Source organism: Lactuca sativa, chromosome 4, assembly GCF_002870075.4.
Source record: "Lactuca sativa cultivar Salinas chromosome 4, Lsat_Salinas_v11, whole genome shotgun sequence".
NCBI classification, from domain to species: Eukaryota; Viridiplantae; Streptophyta; class Magnoliopsida; order Asterales; family Asteraceae; genus Lactuca; species Lactuca sativa.
In genome coordinates this window covers 101,103,928-101,122,031 of record NC_056626.2, presented here as the reverse complement: position 1 = coordinate 101,122,031, position 18,104 = coordinate 101,103,928, and the positions used below count along the sequence as shown (strand labels likewise).

The 18,104-nt window shown below is 33.1% G+C and overlaps 1 protein-coding gene across 1 annotated transcript; it reads left to right on the top strand.

The window, feature by feature from the left end:
• The first annotated feature begins 8,708 nt into the window (after positions 1-8,708).
• LOC111907875 (pyrophosphate--fructose 6-phosphate 1-phosphotransferase subunit beta) lies at positions 8,709-13,311 on the top strand. The gene is made up of 16 exons (XM_023903689.3): positions 8,709-9,020; positions 9,762-9,917; positions 10,031-10,152; positions 10,285-10,338; positions 10,746-10,852; positions 10,950-11,055; positions 11,149-11,212; positions 11,335-11,423; positions 11,499-11,630; positions 11,710-11,880; positions 11,963-12,078; positions 12,157-12,268; positions 12,359-12,443; positions 12,737-12,781; positions 12,876-12,944; positions 13,069-13,311. Exons 1-16 carry the CDS (start codon positions 8,828-8,830, stop codon positions 13,143-13,145), a joined length of 1,698 nt encoding a protein of 565 aa, XP_023759457.1. The 5' UTR covers positions 8,709-8,827; the 3' UTR covers positions 13,146-13,311.
• Positions 13,312-18,104: the final 4,793 nt, after the last annotated feature.

The following is an 18,104-nucleotide window of genomic DNA, read 5'->3' as shown; positions in this document are numbered from 1 at the left end:
AGAGTTTACGACCAAGGGAGATTGCCTTGGCCGTAAACTCCCTTGGTTGTTTGATTTTTTGATGTTTTCAAGCCCCTAACTCATAACACTAACTTATAAACATGAAAGGGAGGTAAGGACTTACAGTTTGAAGGCTAAGAAGGGGAGTTTTTGGCCCAAAACACACAAGTGTTCTTGGTGTTCTTGAGGATCTTGAAGATCTAAGCATAAAAGATGGAATTGTGGGTGGATTCAAAGGTGAATCAAGTAGAAATGATGTAACAACTCAAAGAATGGAAGGATTTTACTTACACTTGTGAAGATTAGAAGAAAAACTTGAAGATCCTTGGGAGAGAATTTCGAATTCTCTAGCTTAGAATGTGTAGAATGAAAGGAAAAATGACCAAAAGTCATATATATGCAAGGGGGTTCATGACCACTTGGAGTTTACGGCCGTAAACCCAAGTGCTTGGCCATGAACTCCTCTTTTGATGGTCCAAGGTTTGTTTGACCGGTTACAAGCTCAACGCACACACTCATTCACTTAATCCTTTGATGTATTAAGGCTCAGAATGCTCAAACGGACGCTAAACTATGCTAAAAGTTAGCAGAAGTAAGTTTGACTTTTATTGAAGTGCTCGACTGTACAAGGTAGAAATTTCGGGTTGTCACAGAGACTTACTGGATTAAGGACTCGAATCTTTGAATTATTGCTTTAGATTGAGGCCACAACGTGACACTGAGGGTGTCATAACGTGACCAAGAAAGGTTTTTCATCCATTTTTTAAGACTTTTTGGTGGATTTGGAGCAAAGTTTTCATGCAATATTGATCCTTGAAGTTTGGCAATTGATGATCTTGATGGGTTATGTATACTACAGCATCCTATGGTGCACATACAACCGTAAATACCTTGGATGTATGTTTTCACTAATTATACATGTAAATGGTTTCCAAGGCATTAAACATATAACTAGCATGTATTTTCATATAAACCCTATAAGATACTAGTTAGGGTAACATACCTTTTATGTAGATTGAAGTCTTGATGTATTTGGCCTTAAGAGCTTAGCCCCAATAGTGTGGAAGCCTCAAATGAAGTCACAACACATCATGGACAAAGGTAGTCATTTGAGAGAGAATTCCATGCACCAAAACACTTCCATTTTTCTCTAAGAAAAGAAGCATACGTTTTTGGTCATGAAGCAACATATTTATATAGTGGATTCCAAGGGTCATGGGTTTAACCCAAAACCACACCCATGGGTTTTATGATCCATGGTTCATGTGGCCCAACTCTTTATGTGTCCATACATAAACTTGGTCCAACATGAATCATAAGCCCAACACATATAAATATAACTAATTACCATAATTAGTCCCCATAGATTTAATTAGTCTCTTTTGATCACTAAATTAATTCCAAATTAATTCTTGATCAATACTAATTAAAACATATGATTTCATATGTATTATAACTTATAATATATATTAATAAATCATAAATAACCTTTTCTCCCAAAAGTCCATCCTAACAAATTGTCCTGATGATATGCAACCAAAATGGATCATGTTACTCTCGGTTCGAGTACATACTAATAATAGTTATGGGCTTAGACATCTAATCCAATAGTCTTCCACTTGGATAAGTCTAAAAATATTATTGCAAGTCTGACTCCAAAACCCGACTAGCAATCGTAGCTCTTAAAAGCCGTTGTCGAACTCTGACCTAGTCAATGACATGTCCATTAGATAAGGGATCATATATTCCTCCATTCTAGATATCATATGGACTGAGACATGGATTATAATCATTCTCTCTGTCCATTTGTTGTTTCCTGATTTCCGATTTATGACGACCGACTAATTGAACAAATTCAAATCATTCCAGGCCCGGCCGAGCACTTACGTTTCTCATCACTAAATCATCAAAGTGCCCACATATATCGCTTTTATCCCTCCAATGGAAAAAGAAATGGATAAACTTCGACTCATATGCTTGTACTAACTACTTGTTGAATCATACACAAAGGCACGTTTTATAACATCAAGTTACTGATGCGTTTTCGTACAATCAATGTATAACCAACTCATAGTCAATAAATCATATCTCTAGATTTGAAGAATATAAGATATTATCATCTCATGATCACTCATGATAAAATCCATGAAGTGATTCAAATGAGCGGGGGTTTAATCCAATACTCGAATCTCATTCCAGGAGCATTCATGAATGTTGCATCAACTTTTGTTATGTCTAAACACTTTAGACATCTACAAGCCCAATTCATGACAATCTTAATTCATACCTACTTCCAAAGTATGATTGACTGTGGAGAGTTTGAATAACCTAGTTATTCGGGAAGTCAAAACATGCAAAGTGAAACACAAGAATAATACTAATCCTATATGGCCCCAAGCACCTTTGAGAGTAATAACAACTTTTATTTAAACACCATATTGATTACTCATTATTCATTGTATAATATTTTAAATAATCAACTTAATCCTTGAACTGAAACAATAGTCATGTCATGCTCCAAGCATGCAAACTACGTTTGTCCAAACAATAGTTATGCCATACTCTAAGTATGAACACTATGTTTGTCTATGATCCTTACTTTGTGAAATAGACCAATTGAACATGATTCCAATGATGCTCATTTCACAATCCCAAATCCTTACTGCAAATGTAAGAATACAATATTCTTTGCCATTTACTGAAAATCTGTTAGATTATAAACTTATATGCATTGATCCTTTTGTAATGACTATGCACAAAAGTCACAAAGACTTGGCAATAGACAGTTATAAAGTATTCCGATGGAGAGCAATTCCATGGAAACGGAGTCTCAAATTCAAAGTACATTCCTTTGAACATCCTTCTTGCATTAAGTTTTCTAATCTTACATAGATTTAATGAATAACTTCCACCTATGGAAATATTTACACATTCCCATTTTGACTATCACTTCTGAAAAAGAGTTGTCTCCTTTCAGAATATGTCAATATGGTCCTTCTAAAATTAACACTATACTTCCAATTGTCCATGAGCAACCAATCTTTGGTAAACCTCAGATAGTCCTCGAAAATTACTCCTATAGTATTTTTATTATTTATGTTTGAGTTCCTTAGGAGTTTTGGATACGAGGTAACCTTCTAGAGCCATTTCCCTCATTGATTACTCCCAAACACATGAGGTAACCTTATAGAGCCATTTCTCTCATTGATTACTCCCAAACACATGTTGGTCATATTTTGAATAAATATAGTTGATCAGGCTATATCTATCCCCAATATGACTACATAACTATTTTGGAAGGCTAGAGAAAGAGTAGAGAGTAGAGAAAGTAGAGAGAGAAAGAAAATGGGAAAGGTGTGATTTTTGGAGGCTGCCCTCGCATCCTTTTTTATAAGTCGAGGCCGAGGTCTACGCTGCGGGTACAATAGCTCTACGCGGTGCGTACTGCGTGGTTCGTACAACACGTGTCAGAGTCTCGGTGGGGATACGTGGTCGCTTCGGAACCGCATGAGAAAAGAGTTCGTGCAACATTCCCTTCGTACGCGGGGCGTTCCTCGGACGCTGGGCGTTTCCTTGTATGCGAGGCATATGTGAAGCCAGTTCTCACCATCCGAAGAAGAGACCGTGGGGAGCAAGGGAGGGCCGATATCATGCCACGTTATCACTCTCGTAGATTCGCATCCCGACTTCAAAAATTCATAACTTTCGCATACGAGCTCCGTTTTCAACGTTCTTTATATCCACGCGTAGGCGGGACTGCACTCTACAACTTTCGTTTAGACTCCATCGATTAATTTTGATTTATTTTTAAAATATTTTTAACAGGCCAGGACAGGAAAAATCTGTTAAAAATCCATAACTCATTCATCCGACGTCCGTTTTCATCTGTCTTTTTATCGTTGCGCTACTATTAATGAGATCTTCGATTCTCGTTTAGGTTGTGTCGGCTAGAAATCGTTCGATCTAATATTCGAATTCCGGACTGCATACTGCTAAGCCGAAACTTAGAAAAATCATAACTTTCTCATACGAAGTCGGATTTGGGCGTTCTTTTTATGCACGCTCTCGTTTAACGAACACTACGACTTTTGTTTAGATCGCTAAGGCTAAAAAGCATTCTATCATAAATTCACTATTTACGTCTCACAATGTCGTGCCGGCTTTGTCGTGAAACTTCGGCAGGTCATAACTTCTTCGTTATAACTCGAATTTCAGCATTCTTTATATCTCCGGAATCCTTGTCTCGACCACTGCAACTTTCTTCATAGATATCAGGTTTATCTAACATTTTATTATATTTTTACAAACAAGAATATAATCACACAAAAACATATAATTCACATAATATTCAAGTAATTCATCTTTATTACTTCAAAACGAGATACAATGGTTGACCTAGACTATTACATCATCATTAATGCTTAGCCTAGAAACACGGGCGTTACATGGGGCAATCCCGAATCATGCGATCCGGCTGGCGACATGCATAACATCCTGAGCCCGCTGATCGACATGCTCCATTGTACGACTTACCACACTTGGCACAATGGCCATGACCCTGCTGGGAGGATTGGAGGTCTTAGGCTTCTTGGATTGACCTACTAATACTTGAACTTACTCCGGCTTTCGCTTCGTGTGGAGCTCTAACTCAATATCCCATTCATGGTCCTTCTCCACCATCTCAATCAGGGCCTTGCACCCGGTGAAACTCACAAACTCCCGGATATCATCTCTCAGCATGGAATGATACCTACTCTTCTTCATCTCCTCATCCGCAACGTACTGCGGAACCAAAAGTGCCATCTCTTGAAACTTGGCGGTGATCTCCGCCACAGTCTCGATAGTTTGTTGTAAATCCTGGAACTCTCTCACCAAACGCTGCACCTCGATGGATGGTGAAAACTCCTGATCAAACCTCCTCACAAACTCATCCCAAGTCATCGCAGCCACCCATGCTGATCCCACCTCACATGTCACCTCCTCCCACCAGTCTCGTGCTCGATCCTTCAACATACAAGATGCGAATCCCACCTTTACCGCATCAGGGCAAAAACTCGTGCGATGGGCATTCTCCATGTATTCCACCCAGCGTCGGCTAGAGATGAGATCCCTAACCCCGAAGAACTCAGGCGCTCCGCACACTTCGAACTCCCTGAATGAGGGAGCTCGGGCCCCAATCCTGGCTTGCAACAATCTCATCTCGGAAGGACCTGAGCCTCTCCTCCATGATCTCTATGATGCCCTCCTTGACGGTACCGAAAATCACCAGTGTAGCGTCAAGGATGCCATGAGTAACCTCGACTACGATAAGACCGTGCAACCTCTCGTTCACGGGCTCTGCACCGGAGCCCGAACCTGATCCTGAACCTCGCGTGATCATCACCATCCACAACCGAAACCAAGATAAGGAATTCGAAAGAGATTCCTCCTCACCGGAATTCTAAGAACGACCAGGTATGTCATTGCTTCGGGTACAAGTCCTGTGCTTTCAGTAGTATGAGCCCAATACTACTTTCCATACCTACTTGTACCTTCCCCAAGGCCATACCTAATATCCCTAAGTCATCCAATCACAAATCATAACTCATAAACACAACACTAACTCTGATCCTAGACTGCCCTAGGATTCTCAACTCTCACAAAACCAAGAATCCAGATTAATCATAGCAGGTTGCCCTATGCATGCAAGTTATACACAAAGAGAATCACATAGACTGTCAAATAAAGCTTCTACCCTAAACCACAACTAAACAAGGAACATGAATAAGGCAGATTCCCTCATTCAAGGGCTGTACAATTATAAACATGTACAACTTTGAAAGCATACACTTAGCAAATAATCCATACAATCATATTTCCATATATACCATAGCATGACTAAAACATTGGGAATACTTACTTGAGCTAGGTCGATTATGCGCATTGTATTCTCCTTTTTCTTACAACGATTGTTTTCAAGAAATTTAATTTTGGTTTCTTTTTAAAAATAAAAACAATTGTTATCATTTCTCAGTTTGAGTTCTGACACACTCAGACGTGTACCCGAATCTCTCAAACTAAGGCTTCGATACCAACTTCTAACATCCCAATTTTTAGAAATTTTTTAAACTTTTAATTCCATAAACATCATTCATAAGAAGTACAAAAATCCCAATACATATCCATATTATTTTTGAATTCATAGTACAAAGAGCTAAATGTGAAAACACTGGAGAATGCATGCCACATCATCAAGCCGGGCCCCTGCCCTTATTAATAGAAGTACCTAAAACATTCAATAAAACTGTAAGCACAAGCTTAGTGAGTATCCTAATCACATAAATCATATAATCACATAATGTCATGCTCAATTGCTCATACATATACAACAAGTTTGCCATGGACTTCCTCCATGGTCTTCAATGGAATGCCATGGGCTCCCCCCATGGTTTTATATCCTCATGCCATGGGCTCCCCCATGGTCTTACCAAGTGCCATGGGTTCCCCCATGGTCTTTACATGAACCCATACATAAATGAAATAGCAAACAATTACACATTCCAAAACAAAACATCTCATATCAATTAATGGGTCGGCCTTGGTACTTTCGACCCATGAGTGTGGTGAGAAGACTCACCTCAATATTGCACGGAAGCTGACTAGGTCGAGGCTCCAATATCCGCTCTACACAATCCTAAAACAGAAACAAGTTCTTAAATACAACTCAAAATGCCCCAAATCCCCTCAAAGGCCAAACTTGGTCAAATACTAAGGTCAAAGGTCAAAGTCAACGTCCTGAGTTGACCCAAATCGTTGATTTGTCCCTCAACTCGTCGAGTTTCTTTATCACCCGAACAGATTGAGAAAAATCCCATCAACTCGTCGAGTTCACTAATGAACTCGTCGATTTGGCCAAAAATCCAACCTCTTAATGCATTAAGTTGATACCATCGAATCTAGGGACTCCAAATCTCAGATCTCATCCAAAATGATGTCTAGAAGGGTAAAGTTTCCAACTTTACCCTTAAAAACCATCCAAATAGAAGCAAACCCAAACCCTAGACTCTTTAGAGAGAGTCTTAATCCATAAAGCCCTTGAACTTTCCCAATATAGCCCCAAAACACAGATCAAATGTCCAAAGGTTGGATAATCATTTAAAGTTTCCAACTTTATGTCCATGCAAGCTACAACTGTCCTCTAGAGCTTAATAAGGACTTAATGAGGGACTTATTGCATGAATGGGGCTTGGAACTAAGAAAATTTTGCAACTTTCAGCCATGAAAAATAATGAAGGGGTTAGATCTAAGATAATAACCCCTGGAACCTTCAACATATGGCTAGCCCAAACAAAATCCCATAAACATGCTAAAACTTCCATTAAAGAGATAACAAAGCAAGATGTCGATTTTTTACCTCAAGAAGACTGCTTTTGGTGAAGAGTTTCTGGATCTATACTCCTTCTTCTAAACAAGATGCTTCCAACTTCCAAGCTCCTTCCAAAGAACCATCCAAAATCAATTCTCAAGGCTCACACACTCAATCTTGAAAGGATAACGAACTTAGGGTTTTATGGACAAATGGAGGCTGGCAAGGAGGCCAACCAAGGGGTTAAAGTCCTTTAAATAGGGTGCAACACCTTAAAATTAGGGTTTCATCAATAGTAGTCAACTCGTCGAGTTGGATCATTAAAAGTCACGGGTACAAGTCTCTACACGACGAGTTGGAGCTCCCCAACTCGTCGAGTTCCCACAAAACCCCCAAAGTTGATAAATGAAATAATACCTGGACCAAGCGTTACAGGACTAATCCTATAAACACATACTGTTTAGAAATATTTTTTAACACAAAAACCATTGATGTATGTCTTATGTTATCTTGCTTTCAGATTTTAAATAAAACAATAAAATTGTCATTTATGATTGTATTTTTTTTCTAGTATATTAAATTTTATATTTCATCATACACTATGATTATTTTATCGTTAATCTTGGGTTAAAGAACATTACACATGCTTTAAAATTATTTTACATATTAATTTAAAATAACAATGATAAATTTAAGGACAAAACAATCCATATATTTTAAAAACAACTGTTTGTAGTTTGTAGCTTTATGATCGATAATTACTTAATTACGATTTTCATAGTCTTTATGTTGTTTGTTATTATAGATTAAATTATTCACTTATTAATCATTTATATTATATTTAGATAAAATAAACTGCTTCATACTTTTTTATGCCTATAAATATTCCTCTCCACTAACATTATTACAAATGTATATTTTCATATTTTTTTAACTATCTCATTAAAAGTATATTAGGAATATATCAAATCTGATTAAATTGAATGTTTGAATGATAACACGTGTCCTAATGTTAATGAGTAGGAATATTTGTAAGCATAAAGAGTATTTATATAATTTACTCATTTAAAAAAGATATAAAAATTTATACCTTAATATTTAACTTTTTTAAATAATACATAGTTCTTGCACCTAACCCACCTAATACCTAAAATGATATTTACAAAGGCATTAACATTGACATTCTTTATATAATACACAAATGTAGACTCTAATAACTAAAATCAAGATACATTCACGCACATGGATATTCAAAGAAAATACACTTGTTACCCTTCGAGTTCTAGAATATTCTAAAGATACCCCTCGCGTTCTTTTCGTAGGGGGGCGGAGACTCCAAGTCCAAAGACATGTTTGCCCTTCTTCATCTCCACCAACTCCTCTCTCACTATATTTGAGGCACAACAACCGAAAAACACAGCGCCGAAAGATCTGTGATTTTCTCTCTTTCCGATCTAATCCGATCTCTTTGAAATCAAGTCGATGGCTCCAACTCCTTCGGTAACTAATGGCAGTGATATAGCCATCGGAAAATCACCGGTGACTAGCCGTGCGTCTTCTGTGTACAGCGAAGTGCAGAACAGCCGTCTTGATCATCCGCTCGCTTTACCGTCCGTTTTCCAAAAGCCGTTCAAAGTTGTCAACGGCCCTGAGAGTTCCGCTGCCGGGAATCCAGGTATTTTGTAATGTAGGTTTATTTACAACGAACTATGTTTTTCTTCTTCCTTTTATATAAGAAAGGTTTTTATGCGTAAACATAGCGGATTCGCGATGAAGATCTGTATAAGTTTATAGTACTATTTACATTGTGTTAATATTATTTGAATGGTTGTTCTATGAGTTCTGTTATTCGAATTCATTCGGTTCGAAATTTTAAAGTTAGATCCTTCGTCCACATAAACCACGACAAATATCAGATCTATCGGATCGTGGATGAAAGCTTCTAATGAACTTTGGAACTTTCGTCTATTGTTTTGATCACCATTGATGTGATCGACAAATACTTATAATCTTCATTTGCGTTTCTTCCCTTTTTCCATGCCGGCAATTAGCATAAAGCGGACAAAACATATCTATCAACTTTTATGCTAATATCTAGAGGGAGCAAAAAAAGTAGTCGAATTCAAAGGGCTAAGACTTTGAAATTTCATGATTTACTAGTTCATGAAAAGAAATAACAAACCCTCAAATGGGGTCAAATAACAACAATAGCTAAACCATGGCATCGCCTGTGGTTATTCCCAGAAGCCCACTCTCATGGACTTTTTCCTCTTTCTGTTTTTTGAAAAAGTTCTTTAATACTAATTACCTTTGAATATGAAAAGTGATTTCCTGTTCATGAAAATCAATTTGTATCACTTTTAGTCACATTTTGTACCCCTAACTTAATCTTTGTTGATTTTTTTAACTTGTGTAGATGAAATTGCAAAGCTCTTCCCATCTCTATTTGGTCAACCTTCAGCAGTGTTGAAGCCAAGTGAATCAAATGATCCTGCATTAGCCTTGAAGATAGGAGTGGTGTTGTCTGGAGGGCAAGCTCCAGGAGGACACAATGTCATATCTGGAATGTTTGGTTAGTACTCCATCTTTCTTAATTCATGTTATCTGAAATGTCCATTTAATCAATATATATTTAAATATTTAAAAACTAATTCTAGTCTTCTTCTTCTTCTCCACCCATTGTAGATTACTTGCAGGAACGTTGCAAAGGAAGTACTTTATATGGATTCAAGGGTGGACCAGCTGGAATCATGCAAGGAAAATACATTGTCTTAACCCCTGAGTTTATTTATCCATACAGAAATCAGGTACCTTTTTACTTGTATATGAGATTTATCTACTTTTTGTTTAAGATTATTAAGATGTCTTTATGCATGTATATGATCACAGTTTGTATATCTTTACCAAGTTTCTGAGTCTCTTTGAATTTTCTGTATCAGGGAGGATTTGATATGATCTGTAGTGGAAGGGACAAGATTGAAACTCCAGAACAGGTTTTGTATTTATTTTATGTGCTACATACTTTGTTGCAGATTTATTATATAAGGATATTTATGAACAACAACTTTGAGCTTCTATGAATAAGGCTTTGTTTCTTTTTTTTTTCCTCATCAAGGAAAAATAAAGCAGTAATCACAAAAGATGACCACAATGGGTGGTATGAATATAATTTAACAAATTGACCACCTTTTTACCCTTTTAATAAAATGTCCATCAATTTTGCAATGGGGTCACTTGTGAATTGCAAATTTGCTTTATAAATGGCCCCCATGTAAAAACTGTAAAAGAATATTAAAATATTTCCAAAAAAAAAAATCATGTTTCACAATTCTATTGTGAAATTGTAGTTATGATGTCATTTCTCAAATAAAATATTTTTAAATACTGACCTAATTTTCAGTTTAAGCAAGCTGAAGACACAGCAGCTAAGCTTGATCTTGATGGGCTTGTTGTCATTGGTGGAGATGATTCAAACACAAATGCTTGCCTTCTTGCTGAATATTTCAGGTGAATTTTGTTTTTTCATAAAAGTATTTATTTTAATTTTTAAAAAAATGCAAGTTGTTCTCTATATCACAACTAAATAAACTTTTGTATCTCACAGGAGTAAGAATTTGAAGACTCGTGTCATTGGATGCCCAAAAACCATTGATGGAGACTTGAAATGTAAAGAGGTTCCTACAAGTTTTGGATTTGATACTGCTTGTAAGGTAATTACTAATTACCATTATGCCCTTCACATTCATATAACAATTCATTCATGGTTGATAACATTGCTTCTATTTTAATTTTCAAATCCACAGATCTATGCTGAACAGATTGGAAATGTTATGATAGATGCACGTTCCACAGGGAAATATTATCACTGTAAGCTTGTAATTCATATAATTTGAAAAAGAAAAAAAAATTTGGTCAACCTTTGACCAAGGAAATAGGAATATTCACATGTTTGCTAATTATAAGGTTGTATTGTATTTGTATGTATGCAGTTGTAAGGCTTATGGGACGTGCTGCTTCCCACATTACATTAGAATGTGCTTTACAAACTCATCCAAACATCACTCTTATTGGAGAAGAGGTACACAATTCAATTTCTTATTTATTTATTTTAGAGAATCACTAATTATTTATTATTTTGTCATATTTCTTAAAGGTTGCATCAAAGAAATTGACACTAAAAAAGGTTACAAATTACATAGCAGATGTAATCTGTAAACGTGCAGATCTTGGTTATAACTATGGTGTCATTCTCATACCTGAAGGGCTTATTGATTTCATCCCTGAGGTAAAAAAAGTGAAAAAGACGAGAATACCCTTGTCAGGCATTCTCATACTAATTAATAATCATTGTTGATGATTTGTAGGTGCAACAGCTGATTTCTGAATTGAATGAAATATTGGCAAATGAAACTGTTGATGAGGGAGGAATTTGGAAACAAAAACTTGTTCCTCAGTCTTTGCAGCTTTTTGACTTGCTTCCTTCAGCAATTCAAGATCAGTTGTTGCTTGAAAGAGATCCACATGGAAATGTTCAGGTAATTTATTTCTAATTTGTAATTTAAAGTTAAATCAAATGTCATGATTCATGAATTTTTTTTTTTTTTAAATTTTTTTTAGGTTGCGAAAATTGAAACAGAGAAGATGCTTATTCAGATGGTTGAAACTGAATTGGATCAAAGGAAGCAAATCGGTCAATATAATGGCGAATTTAAAGGCCAATCCCACTTTTTCGGGTAACTTTATTGGAAATATATATTATAACATTGTTTTTTGATTTTTTTTTTTTTAAAAAAATTATAAAATTTTATTAGGTATGAAGGGAGATGTGGTTTGCCTTCAAACTTTGATTCTTCATACTGCTATGCATTGGGTTATGGTGCTGGAGCTTTGCTTCAAAGTGGAAAAACTGGATTAATATCATCAGTGAGTTATATATCTTTAATCTTTAATAATCTTTATATATTTGTTTATTATAAATTATAAATTTTAATGATGCTTGTTATTGTTATGAAGGTTGGTAATTTAGCTGCACCAGTTGCAGAATGGACTGTTGGAGGAACTCCATTGACTTCATTAATGGACGTTGAAAGGAGACATGGTAATAATATAATAATAATATTTTATATTATGAAAACTTTATAATATTAAATATCATATTTATTCTAAAACTTTTTGGTGTAAATAATATAACACCAAGCATGTCACTATCCATCAACAGCATTTTTTGTGTTTTAGATTGTGGTTGGAAATGATCTCATCATTATTATTATGATTATTTTTCATATCATTATCATCAATTCATCATCATTATTATTATTATTATTATTGGTCATTATCATTATTTATTATTTTGAATATTATTATAATATCTCAATATTATTTGTTTGGCAGGTAAATTCAAACCTGTGATAAAGAAGGCAATGGTTGAGCTTGATGGTGAGTTTCTTAAATCGCTTTAATTTTTATTTTCCAATTTAAATAATTTTCCCACAACAATTTTTTAATTATATAAAAAAATTATGAATTGTAGGCGCACCATTCAAGAAATTTGCATCAAAGAGGGAGGATTGGGCCATTTATAACAGATATATTAGTCCTGGTATGTTCTTTCTTATATCCCATTAACAAATCTATAATAAAATTTAATACTTTATTCATGTTTCTTGTTTGCTATTTATCTTATTTTTTTTAATTCTTTTTTAATTTTGAATAAACTTTTTTAGGTCCGATTCAGTTTAGTGGACCGGTGGCTGATATTTCTAACCACACCTTATTGTTGGAGCTTGGAGTTGAAGCCTAGTTATCTATCATATTAATATTTTTCATCTTTTAGTGAAAACGTTTGAAAAAATTCCAAGTATTTTTCCTATGAATTTGAATATGTTTTTGGTATAATTGGATTTTAAGTTCTTGTTGGCATTTAGGTTAAAGGCTACTTGATCGAATGAAAGGATTTTGATTTCTGATGTGTTTTGAAGCCAAAATGTGTGTTGTTTATTTATGACTTAATATGGGGTAATATGTCTGAAAAGTTATTTTGTTTAAAAAGGACTGAATGATATAGCACGAGAGGCAAATAGGTAAGTGATTGTTGTCTTCATTAAGTAAAAAGGAAACAGCCATGTATGTCATGTATTAGGATTTTGGTAGGATTTGTTGAGAGTAAGCAACCATATATTTAATGGAGAAAAATTAAACTCGTCTATATGATCTTGTATCATAGTCGGAGATAGGGAAATTGTCAAAAGTCCAAATATTATCAGAAAAGTTTCATTTTAGTCTTCAAAATTCGTTTTGAACATAAAAATCTCGATTATTTTATTTTGGCACAAATTAATAAAAAAAATCAATTTTTATAACAAGAAATGACATATTATTGTGGAAAATCAAATAAGCGAAACTTTTCTGTTCAAAAAAAAAAAAAAAAGACTAAAAGGGAATTTTTTCTGAAAATATTGAGATTTTTCTAATAATTTTCCTCGGAGATTTGCCTAAAACTGTGGATGGATAGAAAAATCTAAGTGTTGGTTTCTTGATAGAGGTTATTTACAAGTACACGGGATTTGGAAATGAGTCGAGTTACGAAATAATGAATGGGTGTAAAGATGATGTCCATATGTTGATAAGAGAATGATTGCTCCAAATGGTGCTAAATGAATATTATGTTCATAAATTTGTATGGTATATATAAAAAGTAGGAAGAGGAGGCGAAAACATTTGTATGAAGCATGGTAAGGGTATTTTATTTTGGGGGTTTAAGACACTAAAATGACAAAGTTGGATTTGTTCTATGTAAAGTTGATTCGAGGTAATGATCAATTTGATGTAAATTGTAGTAGTGTGGGGAAAGACCGGGTGTATTTTGCTTCTTTGAAATCCAACGGTGTTTGTTAGTTGTTAAATTAAAGATTTTTTTTTACAAACAAATTGATAGTAAACCATGTTAAACTACATTAAAAATGAAAGTAAAAAATAAAAAACATTTATAATAACATTAAACATGACTGTTGGTTTTGGGGTGTCACGCTAACAAAATAAAAATATGATATTGTCAAATTATCTAAAAATTACACATCCTATTTTACATTATAAAAATACCACATAAGCAAAAATAAAAAAACATATTATTATAAATTAAAATTATCAAATTAAAAAATATTATTAGTTTGAAAACAAATGAATTGTTAATATATATATATATATATATATATATATATATATATATATATATATATATATATATATATATATATATATATATATATATATATATATACTAATTTATAACCTGTGTGAACCACGGTTACAAAATTAATTAAACTTTTATACTAAAAATTCAAAGTTATTAATCAATTATTTTAAATAAATTATTAATTAAGAGATTTTTTTAGTTATATAAAATTATAATCATTGAGTTAAATAATATATGTGAAATTATATCACTTTATAATTTGTATTAATTTTATTTTAATTTTTATTTTAATGTTATCTACTCTAATAAATGAAGATTTTTTTTGCCACATGTCATTTTTTCATTCAATTTGCCAAATGTCATTTTGTGGCTATTTTGAATTAATTTCTTTCCACATGTCATTTTAAGAGTTTTTCTATTTTAATAAATTCCACATAATACTTTAATGTAATAATTACAAAAATATAGTAATAAATGAATATCAATTTCATTAATGAACCTACCTTTTTATTTCTAAATTTCTAAATTAAAGCTCATTAGTTTATTTTGTTTGTTTATTTATATTTAAAAGATAAAAAAAATCAATTATGATAATTCATTATTTGTTTTTGTTTTCTTATAAATCCAAAATTTTTAAATATTTAGACCTTTATATTTAATTTTTTAATTAACCCTGTAATACATGGGTGTTACACCTAGTTAATTTAATGTAGATAGAGTGAAAATTTAAAATGAATAATCAATAGGTTGACAAGTGACAAGTATTAATTATGAAACATAATAGGGTGACACATGACAAAAGAAGAATAAAATATGCATTAATTAAGAGATCTAATAAGGTGACACATGTCAAAAGGAGAATAAAACTATTCTTTTATTAAAATAAGGATATATATATATATATATATATATATATATATATATATATATATAGATTAAGAACCCTAAGAACTCATATTTAATAAGTAATATGTATTGTGAATATTACTAAATATGTTAAAATCTTAATTTTTGTCTGTTTGTTAAGAAAATAGCAAAACCATATTTTCTTTAGTCTAATATTTTCATTCATGCAATCATTATATATTTTTACCCCAAAATTTATGTAAAAAGCAAATTTATACATTCTATTTATAGTTTAATAGACATAATTCACAACTTATTACAGTATGTTTTACACGTATTCACAAATTTAAAGAAGTCAAACCCAAACTCTACCACCACCACCACCAGCACACGATGCCACCAACCACCTATGCCAACATTGCAACCATCTTTTCTTGAAAACCAGACCTGCATATAAAGTCATGCAATGGAAGGGTAAATACTACATTCATAATTTAATAAACCTATTAATTTACTCATATTGAATATAATAAAAACAATTAAAACAACTAATGTATCATTACATACTTATACAACACAAAAAATAAATATATTCTAACATTAATATAGAAGTTCATTCTTAAATCATTTATATTTTAACACAAAATTTATAAAAAAAATCATAGTAAGTTGCGATCAGTTCACAAGTTAATATAATCAATTACCATTTAATATATAACATTCACAGATGAATATATTAAATTAACAATTTAATACACTGAAATGTCATATTCTTAACTTAAAACTTACATTTACACTTTCAGATATCAGTTCACAACTTAATACAATCGATTACCGTTTAATACATAAAATTCACAGCTTAATATATTAAACTAACAATTTAATACAATAAAATGTCATATTCTTAACTTAAAACTTATATTTATACATTCGGATATGAAGGTTAGTGTTTTTTTTTCAAAGTTAAATTTAGACAATATTCTTAATTTAAATTTTTGTATAATCTATTTAACATTTGAAAAAAATCGTGTATAATGATTATTTCTTCTCATATTTCAGAAACAAACACAAAAAATCTAACAAACTCGCAGCCTAGTATAATCAATTCACAGTTTAATACGCAAAATTATTTATTCACATCAATATTATCAACTTAAAAATTACATTTATTCGTTCATATATGCAGACATTTCTATGTATTAAATTGTGATAAAATTTATAACTAAATACACAAAATTCACAGTTTAATACAAATGCATTTATAGCTCATTTACAAGTATAATCTCATATGTTACTGTATTCAACAAATCATTCACAGTTTAATACATATATAAATTATCTCATATTTTAGAACCAAACATCAAAAGAAAAACATATACAATTTAGTGAATAAAAAAAATCAGATCTAAATATTAAAAAATTAGAATTCACAGTTTAATTCAATATTTGAGACATTAATTCACAACTTAAATCAACATTCCAGAGACTAACTCACGATTTAGTGAATAAAAAAATATATAATCACAGTTTAATAACTTACATATTCACAAATTAATATATAAAAAACACATATTCATAGCTTAATAACTTACCAAATTTCGTTGAAGCATTTCATCAAACACGTTGTGTTCAACATATACATCATATCCATAATCACCATAAAATAGAAGATCTGAACAAATATATAAAGAGACGTTATATTAACAATTTATTCATTGTTTAACTCTAAAAAAACTTTACCAGTAACATTCACAACTTAATAATTTACCTAATTTCATTGAGGCATTTCATCAAGCACCTTGTGTGCATCTTTTTTTGTAGATTTTTTTTTGTAAACAACATCACCAAAGAGAAACAGATACACCACACATATAAACACCAAATCTAACATGAAATAACACATTTACATCATTCACAACTTAAAACATAAATTTTTTCTTAATGTTCACAGCTTAAAAGATTAGTTCATGCATTTATTAACAACTTAAAAGAGTAGTTCAAAAATCATTAACAACTTAATGGAGTTGTTCAGATACCCATTTACATCATTCACAATTTAAAACATACCTTTTTTCATGAGCATCTCATCAAACATCTTCAAAACTATTGTTTCCAGATCTAAGAGTGTTTCCTAGCTTCAAATCCACAAACACCTATAGTAGGGTATCAACGGTTGTGGTGTGACGTCGACAGTAGCGGTAGTAGAGTGACGCCAGTAAAGTGACGTCGACGACGATCAGCATGGAATCGTAGATCTAGAGGAGATTGACTGAAAAAAAGCAGATCTGGAGGTGCTCGTTTATCTAGAGGCAACAAATAACTTCATTCTCCATCGGATCTAGTGTTCCGGCAAAGCATATCAAATAAGCTTTCTAGTGCTCTGTCAGATCTAGGTGGTTGTTTGACGTTGGAGGCGGTGGAGATGGTTTAACGTCGGCGGCAATACTCCCTCATTTTTGCGATTTATAGATAGAATGGAACTGAATGAGGCCGAGTTGTTGGTTGTAGATGGAGGTCGTTAGCGGCGAATCGGAGTAATGAACGAGAAAAGGCGCTGACAACAGATCTAGATCTGAAACATGTGCTTCCAGTTCTGAAGTTTGTGCGACATATGTATGTGTTCTCGCAGGTGATCGGAAGTCCCAAGAGAGGAACGGAGGTAAAGGAGGTGGAGCCGCCGTCGATGATGGTGGTGGTGCCGCAGTCAGCGATGGTGGCGGC

Excerpts from the sequence above, each read along its gene's own strand:
- LOC111907875 (XM_023903689.3), top strand. The coding sequence starts at position 8,828 with ATGGCTCCAACTCCTTCGGTAACTAATGGCAGTGATATAGCCATCGGA. Across the intron at positions 9,918-10,030 it reads TGTCATATCTGGAATGTTTG|ATTACTTGCAGGAACGTTGC; the intron begins GTTAGTACTCCA and ends CACCCATTGTAG. Across the intron at positions 10,153-10,284 it reads TTTATCCATACAGAAATCAG|GGAGGATTTGATATGATCTG; the intron begins GTACCTTTTTAC and ends TTTCTGTATCAG.